The sequence below is a fragment of the Hemibagrus wyckioides genome, linkage group LG19 (assembly GCF_019097595.1).
Source record: "Hemibagrus wyckioides isolate EC202008001 linkage group LG19, SWU_Hwy_1.0, whole genome shotgun sequence".
In the NCBI taxonomy this organism is placed as follows: Eukaryota; Metazoa; Chordata; class Actinopteri; order Siluriformes; family Bagridae; genus Hemibagrus; species Hemibagrus wyckioides.
Window position 1 is genome coordinate 3,852,934 of NC_080728.1, and position 24,486 is coordinate 3,877,419.

A 24,486-nucleotide genomic window follows, 5' to 3' on the forward strand; every position below is an offset into this window, starting at 1 on the left:
TATGATGCAGTTAGAAAGAGAGAGAGAGTGTGTGTCTGACAGAGAGAGAGAGAGAGAGAGAGAGAGAGTCTCTGACCATATGATGCAGTGAGAAAGAGAGAGAGAGAGTATGTGTCTGACAGAGAGAGAGAGAGAGAGAGAGAGAGAGAGACTCTGACCATATGATGCAGTGAGAAAGAGAGAGAGAGAGTATGTGTCTGACAGAGAGAGAGAGAGAGAGAGAGAGAGACTCTGACCATATGATGCAGTGAGAAAGAGAGAGAGAGAGTATGTGTCTGACAGAGAGAGAGAGAGAGAGACTCTGACCATATGATGCAGTGAGAAAGAGAGAGAGAGAGTGTGTCTGACAGAGAGAGAGAGAGAGAGAGAGAGAGAGAGAGACTCTGACCATATGATGCAGTGAGAAAGAGAGAGAGAGAGTATGTGTCTGACAGAGAGAGAGAGAGAGAGAGAGAGAGACTCTGACCATATGATGCAGTGAGAAAGAGAGAGAGAGAGTATGTGTCTGACAGAGAGAGAGAGAGAGAGAGAGAGACTCTGACCATATGATGCAGTGAGAAAGAGAGAGAGAGAGAGTATGTGTCTGACAGAGAGAGAGAGAGAGAGAGAGAGAGAGACTCTGACCATATGATGCAGTTAGAAAGAGAGAGAGAGAGTATGTGTCTGACAGAGAGAGAGAGAGAGAGAGAGACTCTGACCATATGATGCAGTTAGAAAGAGAGAGAGAGAGAGAGTATGTGTCTGACAGAGAGAGAGAGAGAGAGAGAGAGAGAGAGAGAGACTCTGACCATATGATGCAGTGTCTTGTGATTTGGGATGTGGGGGCAGGTTGGTCAGTGGAGTAATTTGGGGGGGGGGGGGTTGTGGGGTTGCAAGGAGGGGAGTCCCCAAGAAAAACACAAGGATTAAAAATGAGCTTTGGTTTGTGACAAATAAATAAGTTTCCCTTAAAATTACTGAGCTTATGCCTAATGTTAAATTTAGGTATGGACATAATGTGTGTGTGTGTGTGTGCGTGTGCGTGCGTGTGCGTGCGCGTGTGTGTGTGTATCTTTATCACAGGATAATTAGTGCTGGCACTAAACGTTTGTTTATGTACTCCCATGCTTTTAGGATTTTCTGATAATCTGAGGAAACACACCCAACCTTTCAGCTCCTCCTTCCACAACACTCTTATGTAACAGAGCTGTGAAGCAAGTCTAATTGAAACACATATTTTCTTGTGGCCAAGAATGTGCTGGAGACTTTGCATGACAGTCCAGTGAAGGATTCCAAACTTGGTCATTTTCCACCAGTGTAGCCAAAACTTTGTGATCCGGGTATCTTTGAACAACACTGAATCAACGCAGCCTCTGCCAAGAAGCGCATTAAAAAACACCCGTGGGACCTCTGCTTATTTATCATAAGAGAAGCTGAACATAAGTGCCCTTTTCTTCCACTTACAATGGCTAAAGGAAGCGCCTTCATGAGAAGACTATGCATCGTTCTTAATATTCTGCTCGTGGTAAGACACAGTCTCTCAACTCTCACTTTTTTTCCCAGTGTAATGGATGTTCAGATGATTTGTTTGGTTTAAAATGAAAGTGCATTCATTTCATGACCTTTCTGTTCTCAGTTCTTAGGGATGGGCTTGCTTCTGGTTGGGATAGTGATAAGCACTTTTAAGACTAAGCCACTGATAGGTGGATATTACTGGCAAGTAAGACCAATAATACTTGTTATAACACCACTGTCATTAATCTGCATCTTTTAGCACTGTTTCTCATGCTGTTTTTCCTTTTACATTGTGTTATATTCCCACTCCTTTTGAACAAATTTCTAAATGAAAGAATGATTAGAATCCACTTCCCTTTGCACATACTGATGCAACTCTATGCAAGAGATGGTATTGCACCTTTTTGGTTTCAGGATGGGACTTACAGTGTATTCTTCAGCATTGGATTTGGATTGGCCACCATCCTGCTCTCCATCATAGGAATCTATGGAGCATACCAAGAGCATGTCTTGGTTCTCTTTTTGGTGAGCCAGGGTTTTTTTTTTTTTTTGCTTTCTATATCAAGTGAATGAATGCTCACGTGGTGTGGAAATTAAATGGTGGAAGAATGGAGGAATGGAGGAATGTTTCACACTTGTAATTTAGAAGTGGGGTTTGCACGGCTTTTTCAGCATTAACTCCACATTGTGGTGACAGACATGTACAATGTGAACTGATGTGGTGTTAGAACATTATGGACAGACAACCAATCAGAAACTGGACAGTGTGTGCCTCATATCACTTGAAAACCAGGATGTAGCAACAAAAAAAACGTCTCGTGAGTATCAGATGGAAAGTGAGGGGGAAATACGTGACACTAAAAAAATTAGTGGGGTATCAGTGAACGCCTGGTCAAGTACACAACAAACTTAAAAAGACCAAAAAAACAATACCTGCACAGTGCAGAACACTGAAAGCGTAGGACAAGCCCTTATTTAAAGCACTTGCATGCTGTGTTTATCCAGTCATGGTTGCTGACGGTGCAAATAGGCATAAGAAGAATAATATATAAGAAATAAATAAGAAGAAGGTTGCAGCAGGTTTTAGGAAGGCAGAGTGTGAAACGTCAGATTATGAAGAGCCAGGATTAATTGTTAAACCCTTGACTTGACTATTCTCTTCTGTCCAAAGCAGTACATGGCAATGTTGTACTTGTTTTAAGGGTATGGACTAATGGAAAATTAAATGCCATATTGAAGCCTTAACATAAAATGTTATTGCATGTGACAGTCTTCTGTGTTTCCACTTTCTCTCCACAGTACAGTATTTTCATGACTCTTGAATTCATTGCCCTCTTAACCCTGACGGTCATATCCATGCTCACAGAGCCACAGGTATGCTCCTGATACTCCATTTTAAGGTCACTGCTTTACAACATGTCTTATCATGTTATCTTCACTGAGTATTGCTGCTGTTTAACAGATGGAGAGGACAGCTGAGGAGAGTTTTAAAAACATGACCACATTTTATAATACAGACAAAGACTTCCGTGATGAGCTCAACAAACTCCAGCAGGAGGTAATACTTCTGTTAATAATCCTGATGAAATGAAGATGATGCACTCAAGTCATATGTTTGAATAGAGCATGTGTGTGGTGGCCTGGGAAAGCTCTAATATATTCATATTAATATATATTAATATATATATTCATATTAGATTCCCATTAGATTATACACCACTTTATTAGGCCACTTTGTACACCTGGTCATTTGTGCAGTTATCAAACCGATACTGTGAAACAATGTGATCTTAGTGGCTTTTCCTGTGGCCTTGTTATGTTTCAGAATTGTTTGGCTCGAGTATTTCTGATGTAATGTGATGGACACACAACCATCTCTGAAATTTGCACATAATGGTATAAAAAAAGAAAACAAGAAACAAGAGCTGAGTGGAAGGATAGAGTTACTAACCACTCTTTACAACTGTGGTGAGCAGAAAAGCATCCCGTAACCCACCACATGCCGAATCTTGAGGCAGAAGGGCTGCCAAATGCCAGAAATGTAAATGTAAATATAAGACTGATGTACATTCATAGTGTTGACTCAAAATTCTTTTTTTTTGGGGTGAGTCGACCCACTGTAGCTTCAGAGAGGAGTGAAACTTGACATGGTCTTCTGCTCTTGTAGCTCATCCACCTCAAGACTTGACATGTTGTGCACTTTGAGATGCTACTCTGCTTCTTCTTCTTTCGGCTGCTCCCTTCAGGGGTCGCCACAGCTGATCATATTTCTCCATCTCAATCTGTCCTCTGCATCCCCCTCTGTCACACCAATCCCCTGCATGTCTTCCCTCACCACATCCATAAACCTCCTCCTTGGCCTTCCTCTTCTCCTCTTTCCCAGTGGTTCCATCCTCAGCATTTTAATCTGTAAACAGTTATGTTGCTGGCCAACAGTACTGGTGGCGGTCGTCGGTAACCCGGGCCTCGACCAATCCGGTATGGCAATCTGTTTAATGACCCGATGCCCTTCCTGACGTAACCCTCCCCATCTATCTGGGCTTGAGACCGGCACTAAAGGCACACTGGCATGTGCAACCCCAGTGGCTGGGTTTGCTCACCACCTTTGAGTGATTATTTATTTGACTTAGCTGTCAGCTCAAAACAATCTGATTTATCTCATGAACATCACTCACTTAATGTTTTTTTGTTTTTGTTTTTCACACTCTAAACTCTAGAGACTGTTTATTAACTGTGTGTTAAAATCGAATAGATAGATAATAAAAAGGTAATAAAAAATAAATAAATAAAATAAAAATACTAAATACTAGAATTTAAGGGTACAAAATATAACAAATAAAATATAATATAATAAAATATAACAAAAAATTCTAAATACTAGAAATTTAAAGGTACAAGAGATGAGGTAATGTGCAAAAACTGCATGTTTACAACATGATAATAAGCAATGGCGGATCATTTTGATTAGATTCAAGATGTTATCACTTGCTGTCATTTTATCCTTATCTATTTTATTCAGTGGAGTAACGCTGTCTGTCTCCCGGTTTTGTTAACAGTCTGAGTGCTGTGGTCTGATATTTCACGGTGACTTTAAAGATAAGATACCTCCTTCATGTGACTGTCCTCAAAACTACATGGACAAAGAAGCCAGATGTACAAAAATTGAGGTATGATGTCACATGGCATATTGAAACTGAATTTGTTGGGGACAGTAAGAGCCACAAATATTGTCTAATGAGTCTACAGAACGTCACATTTTAGGTAGCAAAAGGTGGTATAACGACATTTTGGCTGCAAATATATGACTCTAACACAGTCAGGATGTGTAATGCACATACAGGGACTCGCGGCTACTAAGCAAAGGGACATCGCTCTTTTTCAATAAGAGCTAACGACTTCTGGTGACATGAGCGACAGCGACCGTTAAAAACTTCATACACAAACACCAAAATGTTTCATTTACGCTGCAAAGAAAAAATATTTGGAATGCTAGCTGCTTCACTCGATGCTAAACTTTATTACCATGGCAACCAGTAGTAGGAACGCCTAATGGCTTCAAGATAAAATGCATTAATGTTAGAGTTACAGATTTGCTAAAGATATATCACAACATCATTGTTTTCTTTTTTCTCAGTACTATTAACGATTATTTCTCTTGACAACTCATGAAGTGCTTTGATAATTCATTGGATCAGATAGAGAAACCTCAGACTGCTCTAATGCTCTCGAGTTTAACAGCATGACTGCAAGACACAATAATGACCCCAAGACACTTTCTTCATACAGAACAAAAATGATAACTCGACGTTGCGCTACATCTATGAGGCGGTAAGGGATTTAAGGTGCTTTTTCAGCTTTTCACTCCATCCCTCATATATAAAAAGAAGAAAGTCACTTTGAAGAGTTTCACCTTGTCCTCCTCAGACCTGTAACCTGATCTTAATGAAACGTGTGAAGAACACTTTGAGGATCATGTATGGAACAGACTTTACCTTAGCAACTATTATGGTGAGACTGGTGTTATTAGTCTAGAAAAATAAATCAGTGTACTTAAGTAATTGCAAAATCATGTGATTAATTTTACTCGATTTATATCTCTTTATCAGCTGGCTACTGTGATTGTGGCCTTTCTCATGTGGCAGAAAATCAACGAGCTCTCATCACGCTCAGGCATCTCACACAAGAGAACGAAGTACGAACTCCAGCCACGCAAAATGACCTGATGCCTTCGTCATCTTTATAGTATCTCGAGAAGGTTAGAACATCAGGAGAAAGCTGTACAACCAAAACAAGAAGACAGGTTGCCAGTAACGTATCACTTATCTGCAGGTTAATTCAAGCTTAATAGCTAGTCACTGATTCTCACTCATTCTGTATCTATTGGTTTTATGGCAATACAGATTTAATGTGGATTTATTTGATCAAATATGTCTTTTATATCTTTACATGCTGGAAACCCTCCTAATAACACGTGTAGGTGTGAATCAGAGAGGAAGGAATTGGGGATCATCTCTGGAATACAAGAATATAACTCTTTCATTTTTGAAGGTTAATTAGAAGCAAAGTTTTTGTTTGTGTTTGTCATAAGTTGTGTTAGTAAATAATAATAATAATAATAATAATAATAATAATAATAATAATAATAATAATATTTAAGGCAGCTAGATTTTATTTCTATAATTAGTTACACACGTACCTTCTATCCCAAAAACTACTAAAAAAATTGTAAAAATATAATTTGGAAATTTGTAAGAAATGGATAAAAGTAATTTAACCAATGATATTAACAACTAATAATTTACAAAAAAAAAAATTAATTATTCCTAAATATGTATATATTGAAATATTTCTAATGTGTTAGTGACACTGGTCCTAATTATTTGATTTCTTAGAGAAGGTGGATTTTTTCCCCTCTGGTTATAATGTTTTCACTCTGCTTATTAATATAGTATAATTTATATAACAACAGCCATTAAGTTTGTTCTTCATTAATTTTTTTCTGCCAAAAATGTAGTTAATTCATTATATCATGAATCTATGAAACATATTCCTGGTAAATGTAACTCAGTCCATGTTTTCACTGGTTTTGCTAAATATTCTACTGATATTCTTTACATTTTTGCTTTCAGCTTTTCTATTTCCAGTCATTATTATTCACTAAACGTTATCATGAAGAAGATGCATATAATACATTATCTATCTATCTATCTATCTATCTATCTATCTATCTATCTATCTATCTATCTATCTATCTATCTATCTATCTATCCATCCATCCATCCATCCATCCATCCATCCATCCATCCATCCATCCATCCATGCATCTATTTATTTATTTATTCTCATCTATCACCAAAAGGCTGCCTTATTTAAATCCTTGACAGATTTATTCATGTAAAATGTTCAACAGTTTCATTTTCCCAAGTGTGCCTTCAGTTTTATCCAATTTACCATCGCAATATCAACGTGATTGTAAATAAATCATGGAGTTTGTGTTCATTAACTAGTAAGTACTATACTACGAGCTGATCTGAATCACTTGTATGCATTATGGATACTTTTACCAAACATGGAAACAGATTTAGATGGAAGGAATGTCATCAGGAAATGAAAATATAGTGTGTTACTATTGTGCTTAAATTCTTCATTTAAACAAGACAGATATTTGAAGTAGAAATCAGCTTTACGATCACTGTTATAACGTTTATGTCCCACACAGAGCGTTTATGAATACTATTTGATGTCCTGACACTGTTTAAGAGAAACGTTAGCTACTATTCAGAGAAATAAATAAACAGCTGCTGCAGCTATTCGGTTTTAATAACTGACTTATGAAGTTGCATACTGTATGTATGAATATTGTTTTTATAAAGGTTATAAAGCATTATAAAAGTTAAAGATGTTAAAGTGCTTTTTTTCTTGTACTGAATTCTGTTCAACTGCAGTGTTTGTATCTGTCTCAATTCTTAAACCTTTAATCAATACTTATAATAAATCCACGTGAGCTGTGGTTCATTAATCAACCTAGTGATACTGAGATCTTTTCTTAATCATAATCTGTAGATGTCATGGATTAAAGTAGCAATAAGTATTACTTTATATAATAAAAAATAATCTTTAAATAAATAAATAAATAATTAAAAAAATAAATAATAGAATAAGCTTTAGTCGCCTGTATAAGACAAAGGAAAATGCTTTCTTTAATCACTGACCTATCTGTGTCTCCATTTTTAAGAATTGAAAATATAGAATGAAATGTTTGAGTTTTTTTGGATCCCTGCGCTCCATATCATCTAGCCTATATCATCTTTTACAAACTGCTGCTTACACTGTATCATAGGGTGGTATAACAAAACTCAGTGGAACTTAGAGGAAACTGTAATCTATACTTTTTCATGTACACAAGCTCACAGATACCCACAGTGTAAGCTCCATGAAGACATGGTGTAGAGGTTAAGGTTGGAGTGGAAGAACTGGAGTGTCCGGCACAGAGCCCTGACTCTGACTCAACCCCACTGAACACCTTCAGGATGAACTGGAACACCGACTGAACCCCAGACCTCCTCACTCTTACAGCATCAGTGTCTGATCTCACCAATGCTCTTGTAGCTGAACGATCACTAATCATAGTGAAACCTTCCACTCAAATTTATCATGTATTGTAGCAGCTTCAGTGATCTTGTTAAATATTGAATGATTGCTTTATGAAGAGAAATCGTACTGAATCTTATTATAACAAATTCAGTGATATCATCTAATATTGCATTATGAATTTAAATTGTATTGTAGCAGATACAATGGCACTGTCTAATATCTAATCGTTGCACTAAGCATTAAAATCATATGGTGTGATAACTTAAGGTTTACACTTCTTGAAAACACTGGCCTCATTGCCTTATGAACTGAATTTGTATTGTATCTTATTGTAGCACATTCAGTGATATCGTCTAATATTTAATTGTTACCTTACCAATTACTATGTAAGACTACAGTGAACGGACTTGGACTGCCGAAAGGATTTTTGGCGCTTCCCTGCCCACCCTTCAAGAACTGTATACATCCAGAATGAGGGAAAGGGCTCAGAAAATCACTCGGGATCCCTCACATCCAAACCATCTCCTTTTTGAACTTTAGCCATCTGGCCAGCACTACAGAGGAAGCCAAGAAGCCTTTTAGAGGAACTGAGGGCAAGAAACCTTTATTATCACCACACATACATGAAAGCACAGTGGAATACTTTTCTTCACATATCCCAGCTGAGAAAGCTGGGGTCAGATCGCAAGGTCAGTTATGATACAGCACCCTTGGAGCAGGGAGGGTTGAGGGCCTTGCTCAAGAGTGGAGCTTGGTGGGGCTGGGGCTTGAACCCTGATCCTCTGATCAACAAACCAGAGCTGTAACCACTTGAGAGACCAAATACCGAACACCAAGACAGCCAGACACAAGAACAGTTTCATCCCTCATGCAATCTACCTTATAAACAGTTAAACGTTCCCCCTAGTGTGCAATAAAAATATATGCAATAACTTTCTCTTTATTTATTACCACCCTACATCCTAGTACATGCCTAGATCTTTTTCTATTTTATCCCTATTCTATTCTATCTATAACACACCTGGACGTATAATCTTTTATAAACTTTTTTATTGTCTGTGTATTGTTGTTGTTGTCTCTGTGTACTGGAAGCTGTGACAAATTCCATGTATGCGCAGACATACTTGGCATTAAAGCTCTGAATAGAATTTGTATTGTATCGCATAGTACCGTAGCAGATACCACTGTATCGACTCATATATATATATATATATATATAACCTTCACATTATGAGGATATGAAGCTAGTGTAGAGGATGCAGAAGATAGGGATAGGTGGAGAGAGATGATTCGCTGCGGCCACCCCGAAGGGAAAAGCTGAAAGAAGAAGAAGATATAACCTTCACATTAAAGATTAAAAGAACATTATGAGAAGTTTACATCCATAGAAAACACCGGGAGTGTATAAGCTAGACTAGTCAAAGAAATCAACCAAGGTTTGTGAAAAAGTGGGATTTTTTTCCCGGACCAGTAGGGGGCGCTGTTGAGTCCGAGTGTTTGAGACACGCTTCTGCTCTCCGCTCGTGTCACTTCCGCCGCAGCAGAAAATGGCGGCGTCCATGCGAACACTTCCCAGTGTAGGACTCCTGTCAAAGGCAATACAGCAATTCTCTCTGAAGGTAGGTGAATGTTTGCTTTGTGAATCAGACAGATTTTGTAAAAGGTTATGTGTTTTGTTGAAACTCGTGCCGTGTGTCTCAGGCTGCTGTCCCTCGGGGTGTGAACACAGCTCATCCTCCAGCATCATTACGGTTTGTCTCATCATGTTCCCAAGTTCTTCCATGATTGCTGTCTACTCTTATAATTAACTCCGTGGAAGATTTGCTTTAAATAGTAGGCTGTTTGAACAGAGTAATAAGATTTAGATCGGATGTTTCCACTGAAATAGCACCTGTATCCAAGTTTCCATTATTTATAGTTACATCACTTCATGACCTGGACATTAATGCAGTTATGCACTGTAATGCATCCGAATGGAGAAATCTCTGTGACTTTAACTTGTTCGATAGGCTGGTTTGATTTTTTTTTGGAACACACAACAATCGAGAGTTTCGACAGAATGGTGTGAAAAACATCCAGCGAGACATCCCCTTGTTGATAAGGGGGTAAGAGGAGAATGATCAGACTGGACTGAACTGACAAGAAGTAACTTTCTCTATAACTGTGCTGAGAATCTCAGAAATGCACAGCACATCAAAGTTCAGGAGAGTCTGTGTCCATGACAGGCTCAGATTTCTGTTCCTGGCTGACAGGAGTGGATCCTGATGGTGTCTTCTCATCCACTTCAAGGTTTTGTGCATGCTGAGATACGTTTCTGCTCACCACGGTTGTAAAGGGTTACTATATACTTCCTGACGGCACGTGTGTTACCAACAACCATGCCATGAGTAAAGTCTCAGAGATCAGACTTTTTTCTTCGTTCTGGTGTTTGATGTGAACATTAACTGAAGCTCTTGACTTGTATCTGCATGATGTTATACACTGTGCTGCTGTTGCGACATGATTGGCTGATTAGGTGACTGCGTAAATGAGCAGATTTACAGGTCTTCGTAATATAGTGGATGGTGTGTGTAGGTTAATGAGGATTAAAAAACACTAAAATGAAAAGGACATGATGGTGGGTTATACTTCCCATAGCTGTGATTTAAATGGATCTCTGACTGTACTTTACATGGCTTCTCAGATTCTTCTTTTCTCTAGTGCTCTGATTCACTTATTTTCCTCCTTTTCAACTATTGGGTTTTAATACCGTTTCCACATGTACATAAATAATAATTCATATGCGTGTTTGCTGTATTGTTTTTTTCTTATTTGTTATTGCAGAAGCCATATTAACGTGACTCCTGCAGCCTTTGTGAGCACTGCAAAGGTTTCTACATCACACACTTCTCCTGTAAGTCACGAGGACATTATTGCATCTTCTTTTGTGATAAACTGACTGGATCCTGGTTCTTCTTTAAAGGACCGATATTGCCGTTTTGTCATTTTCATCTTCCTCTTCGCTGTAGATCACGGTCACGGATGAGCCGGACACACTGTTCCAGAAGCTGACCGTCTTGGTTAAAGGTCATGATAAGGCAGTTCTGGACAGTTATGAGTTTTTTGCAACTTTGACTGCCAAGGAGCTCGGCCTAACCCTGAGTAAAGTGTGAGTGACTACGAGTTTATACACCTATCACACGTTCAGTAGTTTGTCCACATGCAGTGACCACAGGTTCTGTGGCAGGTTCGAACCACCGAGGAACATCGAGAGGCTCACACTTCTGAAGTCGGTGCACATCTTTAAGAAACACAGGGTCCAGTATGAAATGAGGACACACTACAGAGCCATCGAGGTGAGCTTTTATATTTATTTTAGAAATACAATAGGCATTTATTTTAGAAAGCTACAATAAATTTTGATGTGTTTGTGTGTCAGATTGACAGGATAACAGGATCCACTGCAAATGCATATCTGGAGTACATCCAGCGCAACCTGCCTGAGGGAGTGGCCATGGAGGTCACTAAGGTAATAAACTAAAAAGCAGTATACGTCATTTCTGTGTGTACAGTCCCATCAGGATTAAGCAGATTTGCGATCACAACACACATTCAGCTAAATCTCTCTTCCAGTCACGTGTATGAACACGAGTACAGCTCTCATGGAAAGTCATTATGTATGTGTCTTCACTGCTACAAGATTACCCTGTGCCTGTAGTTTCACCAATTGGAGTAGTTTTACACAAGAAAAGCACAAAAACTTGTATGCTTTTGAGTCATTCATAAAATAAAACACATGGAGCTTTTGATTGTTTAAGTTAAGAGTCTGCTTGTATTATTTGAGAAATGTAGTCTTGAAGGTTTTTCTTCATATTACTCACGACTGTAGTGTGGTGGTGTCGGTCCATATGGGCAAGGACCGGCCCTATATAACTCAAATCTAACCACCAAATAAACTGTGTTAAGGGGAAAATTGAAAAAAAAAAAAAAATAGTTTAAAAATAGTTTTGTTCACAATAATTGAATTAAATGGGTTTATTTAATGAGCCTGTTATTCCTCTAGGGGGCAGAATAGAGCAATAAACTCAAATCTGAGCTACTGAATAAATGGAGCTAATGATTATGTAATTCTTCTTTAGCAAATTAAACGGTAAACACTGAACATGTCTCCTTTCCAGTTAAACTAGTATATCCCTTTGTGAATGTATTTTTTTTTGCATTTTATTTTATGTCTGATTGAATTTTCCCCTACTCCAGTGTTATTTTTTAAGGCATATCATTTGAATAAACTCCATCATTTGCAGGTTGTAACACTACAAAATACGGTCATTAGTCGGTCAGTTTTAACGGACTGCTGATTGATTTAATTGAATCAAAACCGGTGATGTTGGTGATGAAGAGTGAACCGATGAAGAGTGTTTTTTGTTTAACAGTAATACTGTAATAATGGCTTTACAGTATCTGTAATCATTATAATAATTATCATTATTATTATTATTATTTTATTTATTTTTTAGAAAAATCAGATTTTGAAAAATTTAACCTGCCTTTTCACTTAGTCTTAAACCTATTTTAAATGATTTACATTTTTTACAGTATATGTAATTATTATTATTATTATTATTATTATTATTATTATTATTATTATCATCATAAAAATCAGGTTTTTAAATGTTAAACTTTTTAAACATTTTATAAATCATGATTCATAAACTAAAGATAAACCAAACTGAATTATCCAGGTGTAATGTCTGTGTATATTGTATATAACAAAGCTAAAACATGTACATTTCTTCTTCTAGACTGCTATAGAGAAAGTTCCTGAGCACATCCACACACCAATGTGGGATAATGAGAGCCAGCAAGAAGCCAGTTAATGTGGACCTTTTGATTCCAAGCCTTTTCTGTTCACTATTCCTGCTTACTGGGGATTCAATGAAAGGAGGAAAAGAAGGACTCTCACCTCACATTATTTCAAATCACGGAGACTCGTTTTGTGTAAATGAGAGAAGGAAATAAGTTGAATGATCTCATAGATGTGTCTAATGCTGTGTATTTATAAGTGCAAGCTTGTGGCTTTAAATAATTAAAATGTTTGAAGACGTTAAGGTGTTAGAGCTGCTTTTGTTCGGGTAAAAGTAAATTGTGACTTTTTATTATTACTGTGAAGCAGATAAGCTTTTAGCAAAAGCTGAAATGGAGTCTTTAGTGACTTAAGTGCTAGTTCTTTACATCTTTGGTGAGCAAAAAAGCATAGAGTGTGCCTATGGCTGCAGACATCCTGATGTTGGGGAAAAAATATCTTAAATATACACGTTTATCTGGTAATTCTCATTATAAGATTTACATGAAACAAAATATCAGATTACTCAACGTATTTCTATACTTTTATTTTCAAGCTTAAAATAATCTTAATAGATCATTTTGCTAATATGTCGTATTCGTTTAGAAAAAGGAGCACTTTGAAATTAAAAGTTTCAGTGCTAAATAAATCAGAATATATTTAAATATTATTAGATATTATTTGTAATGAGTTAAATATATATATATATATATTTCTGAAATTGTAGCCAACAAGCAGGAAACCTTTACAGGTGCTGGAAAAAATAAACTTCTATTCAAAAGCTTCACAGAGACTGAATTAATTGAAACTAAATCTATGTGAGCTCTGTATAACTCTGCTTTTAAAAATAATTACCAAAAAGTCATGGATGTTCCTGCAATTACCATCCATGTAGAACGTTTGTATTTTTCTACGGCTAAGTACCGTCGATCAGTTAAATGGCTCTGAAGTAAATGAATGAATCATTATTACAATTTATTGCATGTTTTTGCGTGAAGTTCAGTGTAGGTGCAGGTGACAAACAAGAAAGACTAAAATGATCCTTTAAAAGAACATTTAATGACGATTGAAATCAGTCACACAGGTTTATAAAGTAATGAATGAAAATGAAAAAACAGCCATCAGTGAAGCATGGCAGCAGCGGTCATCTTGTTGGAGCAGGACGTTATTAATGAAAACATTAATCTCAGCATACTGTATAGCCTTTAAAGCCTTTAAAGCCTTTAAAGGCATCATACCAGACAGATGCCTCAGGCTAATATCAAGTTAATTTTTAATGTAACCCTGAAATAGACAGCTGAGTGTCTATAATGTCAACAACCTTAAAATGAATAAACTAACACTGTACATGTATTCTGAACAAAAGAACAAAAAGATCTTGATCTAAAAGCTCTTAAAGCCTGTGCACAAGCACAGACAAACAGTCAGACAATATAATGCAATGAACTCTGACATAACTCTGCCACCTAGCTCGTTAGTAGTTATTTATTTGTTTGTTTGTTAGATGCACCTAATTTTTCGATCAGATGTTATATGTTTATAAGGATCTGGTGTAATGATGATGGTTTCTAATTACTGCTAATCTGATTATTGTACTCTAAAGACTTTAATGTATACGGTTATGGAACTAGCTGGGCTTGTTGAACTGAGCAAAGCTATCTACTAAAAATATCACTCTGTTCATTCTGATAACTAACTTACAAATGGATCTTCAGATCAGATGTGCTTCCTGTCACCGCGTGCAAGAGGAAATAACATGAACTGTCCTGTCTGCTGAGTTAAATCGTCGGTCCCTCCAAAGATTTAATGAGTAAATTTTTATGTATATTAACATTTGTTGATCAGCAGTTAACAGAGTGTATCTACAGTATATAAGCGTCTTTACCTGCACGACCATGAGAGTCGTATGTGATTCACTCACCATCACTGAAGTCTCCTGAAAAAGTTTCCGGCTCGGCTAAAGTGTGCAGGAGGAAGAAAGTACAAACAAATCAAATACAAACAGATCACAACACATTATAAAACACACCACCTCCTCGTGATGGAAGCAGTCATTTAATATCATTTGGTACTTATTTTAAACTTTATATTAATTATTAACATTCACTTTCTGTGCACACATGATGTGTTGGAGTTAGATCAGAACTGGGAAGTTGGACCTCAGAAATACTTCATTTTTGAAAATCTGTATTCAGGTTAAGGGACGCCGCCATGTTTGTCTTTTGCTAACAACAAGCTAGCCAGCTAACTGTGATATGTGATGTATATTTTCCTTTACCAAACAGTGATAGATTTGGCAAGCAAAAAAAAAAAACTAAACCCACAGATCAGCCACAACATTAAAACCACCTGCATAATATTGTGTAGGTACCACTAAAACTGCTCTAAGACTCGCCAAGGCATAGACACCACAAGATCTGCAACAATGTCTGTGGGTGGTACTTGTCACAGTAACATCCACATGAATGCCAGGATTCCCAAGCATTCCCAGCTGAACACTGCCCAGAGCATCACACTGCCTCCACTGACTTCGCATCTTCCCCAGGTAAGTGACACACACGCACCAGCCGTCCATATGATGTAAAAGAAATCATGATTCATCATTCCAGACCACCCTCTTCCACTGGTCCAGTTCTTATGCTCATGTGTCCATTGTAGGTGTCTTCACTGGTGTAGAGGGGTCAGCGCGGTCACTTTGACCGTTCTGCTGCTTCACAGTTCCATACGCAGCAAGCTGTGTTCTGACACATTTCTCTCAGAGCCTGCATGAACTTTTTCAGCAACTTGTGCTACACTAGCTCTTCTGTGAGATGGGAAGAGACAGGCTAGCCATCAATCCCCACACGCATACTAGGAATACCCTACAAGACTTACTGTTTTGGAGATGCTCTCACCCTGTCTTCTAACCATCAAAGTTTTGCCCTTGTCAAAGTCGTTGAGATCCTTACACTTGCCCCTTTCAAATCATCAACTTCAAGAAATGACTGTTCACTTGTTGGCTAATATATCCCACCACACCTCTCAGTGCTTTTAATATTATGGCTGATCTGTGTACAAATAAGGAACAGAAGAGTAGAAATGTTGAACATCACACAGGTCTCCAAAAACAGAAAGTACCTGACAGTATGACATTTTAGATTGATACGCTATATTAGAAACAATTGGCTCCTCTTGAGTTTCATTCATGTGAAGTTAAGACAGTGAGCATCGGCATTTGTCTTATTATGCTCCTACAACATTCCCAATTCCCATGTTTTCTCAAATAGAAACTTAAAATAAAAACTCAAATAAAAAGCTCCAAGATGTTTGGCGTGAACATCATGGTGGAATTCATGTAGACCCTCAACACCACCTAACTAGCCAAGAACACCCAGCATTGTCTTTACTTCCTATGGAGGTTGAAAAAAAAACAAAAGCTTAATTTCCATCCTCACGATCTTTTACACTAGACATGGGGCAGTGGTGGTTCAAGTGCTTAAGGCTCTTGGTTGTTGATCAGAGGATCAGGGTTCAAGCTCCAATGTTGGGCAATTGAGCAAGTCCCTTAACCCTCTCTGCTCCAGGGGTGCTGTATCATAACTGCCCCTGTGCTCTGACCCCAACTTCCTCAGCTGGGATATGTAAAGAAAAGAAATCCACTGTGCTGTAATGTATGTGTGGCGACAATACAGGCTTCATGCCCTCAGTTCCACTGTGATCTTCCTCACTGGAGGTTGTTTTGTTGGACTTGAGATCTGGTGATTTTGCAGGCCAGTTGACGTGACTCAGTGTTGCATCACTCTCGTCACCCACTGATTTGCACCTTACACTCGCCATCTTGGACCGTGGGAGTGTCAGTGCTGTGTTCTGCCTGGACATGAAGCACAAACCATCTAACCAAACACCAGTGATCCGTTACATTCAGGAGCACAAGCTATTGACGCTGTACACTAAGATACTGCTAAAACTAAACACTAGTTTGTGGCTGGCTGTTGGTGGCCCATGGGCTGGTTTGAGTAGTTCAGAAACCCCTGATCTGCTGGGATTTTCACTCAAAATGATTCCTAGAGTTTCTACAAAAAAAGGGTGTGGTGTGGGGGGCTGAAGTTTTTGCGGGTGCAAACACCTTGTTGATGAGAGAGGTCTGATTGGTTTGAGTTGAAAGGAAGTCTATGGTAACTCAGACAACCACCTTTTACAACCATGATGATCAGAAAAGCATCTCAGAGCTCACAACATGTAGAACCTTAAGGCAGATGGGGATGCTTTGGGGTTGCTGTCTTCAGCTGTCTAGTTTGGGGGATCCTGCGTCCACTGTCGCCTCAGATTCATGTTTTTGGCTGCAGGGAGTGGAACCTGGTGTGGTCTCCTGCTGTTGTTGCTCAGTTGCCTTAAATGTGGTGAGATATGTTTCACTACATAAGCACACCAATTACACACTAGTACACTAAATAATAATAATAAGTATTATTATTAACGAAATAATACTTGAATGAAAGTATAAATATTAGGCTAAAATTGTACTAAAGTAAATGTGAATCTAAATTTTAATTTTAAAATTAAAAATTGATGTATAAGAAGAAGTATTTTGGTCATTTATAATGCTTATCCACCAAACAGAACTAGCCATATGATCAACTTCCACCCTTATAGGACTGTTTCATATTCAATGAATTTGGGCAATAGAAATAGTTCATGTAAAGATGTTGTGCTATAAATGGTTAGTGGTTCTGTGGCTCAAATCCAGGCTCACTGATTTTTATTTTTAATTAATATTATTATTTGGAAAAAGTGCCTGCTGAATAAGTGTTGATAACCTTGAAGTTACAAAGCCAAGGATCAGATGGTTTACACCAGGCAAAAATACATCCTGCTTCAGAAGTAACTGATGTGTCTGTCTCAGGATAAGGATAAGGGGTAATGGAGATTATTGGACACAAAAAACGACTCACCTTGGTTATTGGGGAAGGGGACAGGAAGCGACTCACTGGACATCACTGGGGCAGAGGGAGAGAGCAGGGTGTGGTGTCCTGCCGCCGTGTCCCAGTGTCTTCCGAAAGGGTGACTAAGACCCCCTTCAGGAGACAACAACAATCAGTCCAGCATCAACAGCACACAGGCGAGCAGAAGCAGCAAAGCTAGCAGAGGTAAAAGCACTCGACTCTCAGAGGAAGCGAGAGTGGAGCCGAGTGAAAGAACTGAAGAAAAGGTGCAACACCTGTCGACAAGCGCTTGGTCATCGGTGGATATTTAGTATACTTTTCACCATCGTGGAGATGACACTTCGCATCATTTCAGCTATCATGTGAAAACAAACCCTCATTCACATGTTATGTGATAATGTCGTTCACATCTAGTAAAAGAAAATGTTTCACTCATATTTTGTCATCTCTGTAAAATATATATATATATTTGGCATACAATACATATACTTCAATTTGTGTAATGACAATGCTAAAGCAATCCTATAAATGCTCCTATAAGTGGATTTTCTTATGGAACAATATCAATTGGTGCGTGTAAATTAAATATAATATATAACTATACATTACAATACAATGTACAGTAACTATACAATTTTATGTTACTTTTACGTTGTGTATTATTTCGTTTCCTAACACCACATGTGCTTGTCTGGCTGAATTGAATGAAATTCTGATTCATTAGTAGGTTTCCATCACTAAAGATATTGCACCTTTGCAAACATTCTCATGCACTTCAGCAGGCTTTAAAGGTATTTAAAGACGAGGGGAATGAAACAACTTAGTATTTCTTGGAACATGCATGCCCCCATTCTTCTCCAAACTGACCCCCTGCTTTAATGAAATTAAAAAGGAAATAAGAAAGAGAGAGATAGACAGAGAGTGAGAATGTTTATTAATGACTCCTGTTCTCAGTCGTGGGCCAGGATTAAGAGTTTTATCTTTCAGAAAAGCTTGTCTCATTCATGTAATGATTTGATCACTGTACTTTGTACACTACTTGACACTAGATGCTAAATTCCCCAAAGCATTTTACTTCTATGTTATGAGACACCTGGTCATATTACATTTACATCAAGTCTCACATGCAAGGTAACATTTATTTTAATTCTTGGGGAATTGGGAAATGTGTTTTTCCACGTAGTGTCCATTTTGATTCATAAAGCTTATTCCATGGACGTTCATGTACTGTGTTTGAATAAACAGTAAAAAAAAAAAAAAAAGAAGGAGTGAGTTTGTTTTAACTTTATTTTGACTATATCCAAAGCTTTTAAGGTTTAACCAATTTACACAAGCTTCACAAATCCACAGAAGTCAGTCACATTGTGTAAAAGAGAACACTTTAACATTAGACACAGTGCTATCCTAACATTAATCCATGTCTTTGTAGAAATGTCTAGTTAATCTCCAGACTGCTGAACACAAATGTAAAATAGATTTCAACAGCAATATTTCCATTTTATGTCAAATAGCTGCACATTTATTAAATAAAGTATAACTTTAGAATCATGAACAATTCACATACAGAGTAACGTCTTTATTTATTTTAATTTTTTCGTGTGTGCAGCTACAGCTGCATGAGTTTCTAAATACTGAGTAGTCAGAGCTAAATGAAACTATATACAGTGAACATAAGTCAGAGTGTGTGAGGCCCAAGGAGTCTTGTAAAAGGAAGCTACTTTTAAACCGGGGCTATCATTTCTCTCTCATTCCTTCAAATGTACTTTTTATTCTTTTATGCGTCCTTGAAAAAGTTTGATTAAGGCTTACAGGGTTAGCACCATGCAGACTAAATGCTGATTAATGGGGACAGAATGAGAATACAATAAAACACAAGGTAACTAATCAGGTTTATCAGAGAACAGGGAATGATTATGCTTTTGGGGATTCCTTCAGAATACAGTGAAGATAATGGAGTGTGCTGATCAGGGACTGGAGTATGTATCTGAGTATGAATTACTAGTAATCACTGGTAACACCCTGGCGGCACTAATCAAGAAATAGTTTTTCAAGTCTGAGCTGCTTTAAAACCGCCAGCCAGCAGGGGGCCCCGGCCAGCGCTGACCTCTGCATGGAGGCAGATGGGGCGGAGGTAGAGGAGGGGGTCCATTGTGGTAGCTGCATGAAAGGATAAAATTACACATTTGGTTTCTCTGTGCTAGGATACATGAAAGGGCCCGTTCCATAAATTCCAGTTTCTCCCTTCTGAACTAATTTATTCATCAATATATAGTAGCATTTATTACAAAGAAAATATACATGGATTCATGCATTACTATTATTACCCATGGCAGCTAGAACACTTTCATGTGTTTCTCTAGAATGCAGTTCACTTTAGATGTTGTTACTACACCATATTTGTGGAGCACATGAAAAGGTTACGTTGAGAAAAGCGTGTTGAGAAAGGAAAGAGGGCAAATGATGGAATCTAGAGAAGAGGAGGAAAGGATGTTGTACTTACCCTCTGGGTCGGAAGTGGCGATGGGAGCCGGAGGGCATCATGCCCCGTCCTCTTGGGTGCGGAGGAAACCCTCTGAAAGGAGGAGGTCCGTGTGGAGGTGGTGGAAATGGTGGAGGTGGACCATGTCTGTAAAAGAACGAGTTCTGCAAACTCCAGAATTGCATGATATATTTTAACACTACAGATATACAGATATGTTATACAGACTTCCCTTACTGTAAGCCTGCTGGGAAACTGCATTAACTATTGCTACACTGTTCCAGCTGGTTGCTATGGTGATGCTAGTTGGTTGCTACGCTATTCCAACCAGTTGCTAAAGTGTTCCTTGCTGGTTGCTCGGCTGCCTCACATGGGTGTTGCTAGATGGTTGCTATGCTAACCCAGATGGTTGCTACCAGGGTGCTGCTTTGTGGTTGTTGAGATATTCCAGCTGGATGCTAGGGTACTTCTAGACGGTTGATGGTATTTTAATTGGTTGTTTGGATGTTGCTAGGTGGTTGCTATGGCATTCCAGTTGGTTGTGAGGTGTTCCCATTGGTTACTAGAATATCGCTAAGTGGTTGCTGTAGTATCCTAGATGGTTGCATGGTTGTTTCTGGGTGGTTGCCAGGTTGATGCTAAGTCATTGCTATGGTATTTCCCTTTATCCTTTCTTTTGCACAAGCTACTATTACATTTTGCATACTATTTATTTTTGCTATATTTATATCTATCCGTATCAATTACCAATAATTACTACTAATAATAACAATCATTAGGCCTATAATGCTTCATATCATTAATGCATTTATATCATTAGCAAAATATGAGTCTCATGTACCTGTGCATAGGTGGGTGAGGTCCTCTTAGATGCATGGGTGGAGGCGGGGGAGGTCTAGGTGGTCCTACACACATACCCATAGCATCCCCTCTGCCTCGTTTTCTGCCTCGCATATCCATATATGGTAGTGATCTACCCATTCCCCTCCTACAGCACAATAAACAAGCTGTTTCACAACTCACACTAGAAGCATAACTAATGAGAATGTTTACAGTGTTTTGGAGTAACCTAATTGGTCTGAATCCGTTCATGAATCCATCGTGATTCCTGGCCCTTCCTCGACCTTGTGGGCCAAAACCTTTCATCATCATTCCCCGTCCACCGTGGCCTCCTCGTCCCATCTGGCTGATTCTACCTCGCCCACTGACTCCTCGGCCCCTGTAAAGATAAAGGTGCACTTTCCCAGTCACCAGATGCATGCAGATCCAGTTCTCAGTTTACTAGGAAGGAGGCTAAGCACTGGCAGTGGAAGTACTGATCATGTGACCTACCTCGATTTATAGTCAGGACCTGTCTTTACCTCTTTTGTCTCTGAGGTCTCTGTCTTTGTTGTGGACTCTTCCACCTGCTCCGGGGCATTATACTCCATCTGAATTACAGTCAGAACAGAGCACACATAACTACAACATAAATAACCACATAATAGATAAAATAAAGTAATTCAATGAAATCTGACTGAATCTAGGACATATATACACTTGTATCCACTTCAGTTTATCGATCCCTGTACACTCATGACACTTTTCTCTTTCCATATGGTGCAATTCGCAGCACAGGAAAGATAAATGATCCCAGGCTCCGGTGCTGCTACAGTACATTCATTACAGTCAGTCGAATAAAGCTAACACATATGTGGAGAGGTTATCACTGACGTGTACTTGAATACGAATCTTAGAAGGTTTAATATTGTGTAATCTACTACTGAATAATCCACTTGTTCCACTGACCTGAATTCAGCTGAAATGCTGAAAGCGGACTTTTTATATTAGAAAGTGGGCCAAAATTTCTTCCATCTGTATTATAACTAGTTACATGCACTAGTGATGCATTCAGAGAAGGGTTGATGGACGGATAGGTGGATGAAAGGACCGAAGGATGGGTAAACGGATGGACGGGAATGGAGATAGATAAAAGGATGAATGGATGGGGCTGATGGGTGGATGGAGGGCTGGATTGTTGAATGGACGAAAGGGTGAATTTGCCTCCAACAGAAGAAACGCTGTTCTATTCAGTGTTACAACCAGGAATGGAATTAATTCGGATTTTACGTCAAATCTCCATACAATGGTCCATATTATAGAAACAGTAGGGAGCAATATATATACGACTGTATAAATATTCACTTCTATTTCATGAAATATAAACTCGAAACTCTTTCAGCTCAGATGGGACACTCACAAAGCTGGCCTTTATAAAACAGCGACAACAAGAAAAGTATTATGTGCATAAGCAATATGAAAGCTGACATTACACTTCCACAGTGTTCTATGCTTACGTATTAATACGAGAGCAAACGTAAAATGACCACAAGTATACTTAACGTCCATGTGTACCTCATAAAGGTCAGTTAGACCCACAAGGTTTATTTTTAATGAAGTCACTTGTTCTGTAAAGTCGTCAGTATGATTGGCTCCCTGTACTTTAAAACAGGTCATTTTTCATAATATGGAGATATATTCACATTACGTGTATCACAAAATATAGCCTAAAAAATATCTACAGAAATAAAATCAATAAAGATATCAAGATGTCAGTGACATCCGAGACAGAAAAGCAGGCTGAGGAAATCTAGCGATACATAATGTGTTTATTTAGTATGTATTAAGGGACTTCCAAATGATATCACAATATATTAAATAATATTCAAGCTGTTATATAGATCAAGATATATAGATATAGATCAACGTAAGAGCACAGCTTTCTGAATGAATACATCTCTGGATAGACTTTGAAACTGAAAGAGCATTATTATTAAATATTCTTCGTTTTAAACGGCATTAGGAAGTGAGATTATTATGAGATGTATTCATGTAAATATGAGAAAATACCAAGTCTTCTTATACAGCCATTACATATAGTGAAAGGGAAATACGAAATTTTAGACACAATATTTTTCATAGACTACAAAATCCAGCCTGTGGTTATTCTTCATTTCCAAGCACATATATAGATATATAGATATATATTGTTTGTGTGTTTGTTTACTTTAGCTAGCTGGCTAACTGTAGCTAAACACCGGTTCCTTGTCTCCTAGCCTCGTATTTCCTCAGTCTAGGTATTGTTTGTTATTTACCTCGTAATGGGTAATAAAAACCCTCGTCCAAATGAGTCAGGAGGATTTTTTTGTTTATACTTTGCCTGAAACAAAAATAATTAAACCATGAATTGTGAAAAACCGCTTTAGGAATGGCGCTGACGTCCAAAGGCTTTTAAACAGTGGTGCGTTCAAGGTACCGCAGAATTGCTGTATTCAGTTTCCTCTTTCTGTAACGAAAAATTATGATTATGATTATTATTATTATTATTATTATTATTGTATTATTATTATTATTGTTGTTGTTGTTGTTGTTGTTGTTTTATTGTTCTTGTTATATAACTTAGATTGTTGTTTTTTTTTATTACTATTATTATTAGGTTGATGTTGCGTACAAAGGTTCCCAAACACACTATATGGCCAAATGTACACTATATTGCCAAAAGTTTTGGGACATCTGCCTTTACATGCACATGAATGTAGTATGGAGTTGGCCCACCCTTCGCAGCACATCTGTGAGGTCAGACACTGATGTTGGATGAGAAGGCCTGGCTCACAGTCTCCACTCTAATTCATCTCAAAGGTGTTCTATCCGGTTGAGGTCAGGATTGTTCCCACAAAGTTGGGAGTATGAAATTGTCCAAAATGTCTTAAGCTGAAGCATTAAGTGTTCCTTTCACTGGAACTAAGGGGCCGAGCCCAACCCCTGAAAAACAACACCTTAGTTCAATGATCTGGAGGGGTGTCCCAAAACCTTTGGCAATATAGTGTATGTAGATCTGAAACTTTTGTCACAAACTTTGAAGCACACAGGTGTATAGGATGTTTTTTGTATGATGTAGCTTTATAACAGCAAAAACATGGCAATAAATCTGAAATAGGAAATTCAACAAGCACATATTGTGAGGTCCAAACCTTTGGCCATATAGTGTAGGAGTTCATTACAATAGCACAAGGATAGTCTATTTTAATATTGTTATATATTCTCTTGATAAGTAGGTCATTTAAAAATTGGTCATCAGGTTTTAGAAAAGGCTAAATGATGTCTAGCAAGTGATTTTACAGGTGGGGTGTTTATTA

At 38.1% G+C, this 24,486-nt stretch overlaps 3 protein-coding genes across 8 annotated transcripts; 2 read left to right on the forward strand and 1 right to left on the reverse strand.

Moving 5' to 3' along the window:
• The first annotated feature begins 1,188 nt into the window (after positions 1 to 1,188).
• On the forward strand, positions 1,189 to 8,545 carry LOC131370030 (23 kDa integral membrane protein-like). Its single transcript, XM_058417059.1, has 9 exons — positions 1,189 to 1,504; positions 1,616 to 1,699; positions 1,909 to 2,019; positions 2,794 to 2,868; positions 2,957 to 3,052; positions 4,551 to 4,661; positions 5,281 to 5,322; positions 5,419 to 5,502; positions 5,601 to 8,545. The coding sequence occupies exons 1-9, from the start codon at positions 1,445 to 1,447 to the stop codon at positions 5,715 to 5,717; spliced, it is 780 nt and encodes a 259-aa protein (XP_058273042.1). The 5' UTR covers positions 1,189 to 1,444; the 3' UTR covers positions 5,718 to 8,545.
• Positions 8,546 to 9,581: 1,036 nt separating this feature from the next.
• Positions 9,582 to 13,438, forward strand: mrps10 (mitochondrial ribosomal protein S10). The gene is made up of 7 exons (XM_058417069.1): positions 9,582 to 9,707; positions 9,790 to 9,839; positions 10,912 to 10,981; positions 11,097 to 11,236; positions 11,315 to 11,423; positions 11,507 to 11,596; positions 12,870 to 13,438. The coding sequence occupies exons 1-7, from the start codon at positions 9,636 to 9,638 to the stop codon at positions 12,942 to 12,944; spliced, it is 606 nt and encodes a 201-aa protein (XP_058273052.1). The 5' UTR covers positions 9,582 to 9,635; the 3' UTR covers positions 12,945 to 13,438.
• Positions 13,439 to 13,950: 512 nt separating this feature from the next.
• si:ch211-51e12.7 (uncharacterized protein LOC336335 homolog) lies at positions 13,951 to 23,596 on the reverse strand. 6 transcript variants are annotated; one of them, XR_009207368.1, is made up of 8 exons: positions 23,446 to 23,596; positions 21,644 to 21,741; positions 21,381 to 21,530; positions 21,153 to 21,299; positions 20,333 to 20,458; positions 17,842 to 17,964; positions 17,136 to 17,279; positions 13,951 to 14,867 (listed from the first exon to the last, which is right to left on the reverse strand). XR_009207368.1 is itself a non-coding variant. In XM_058417068.1 (6 exons), exons 2-6 carry the CDS (start codon positions 21,739 to 21,741, stop codon positions 17,955 to 17,957), a joined length of 531 nt encoding a protein of 176 aa, XP_058273051.1. In that variant the 5' UTR covers positions 23,446 to 23,596; the 3' UTR covers positions 13,951 to 17,954. The 6 variants fall into 6 exon arrangements, 3 of the variants coding, with proteins under 3 accessions (XP_058273051.1, XP_058273049.1, XP_058273048.1); XR_009207369.1 differs by lacking the exon at positions 17,136 to 17,279; XR_009207367.1 differs by having other exon boundaries at positions 13,951 to 17,279.
• Between the last annotated feature and the right edge of the window lie 890 nt (positions 23,597 to 24,486).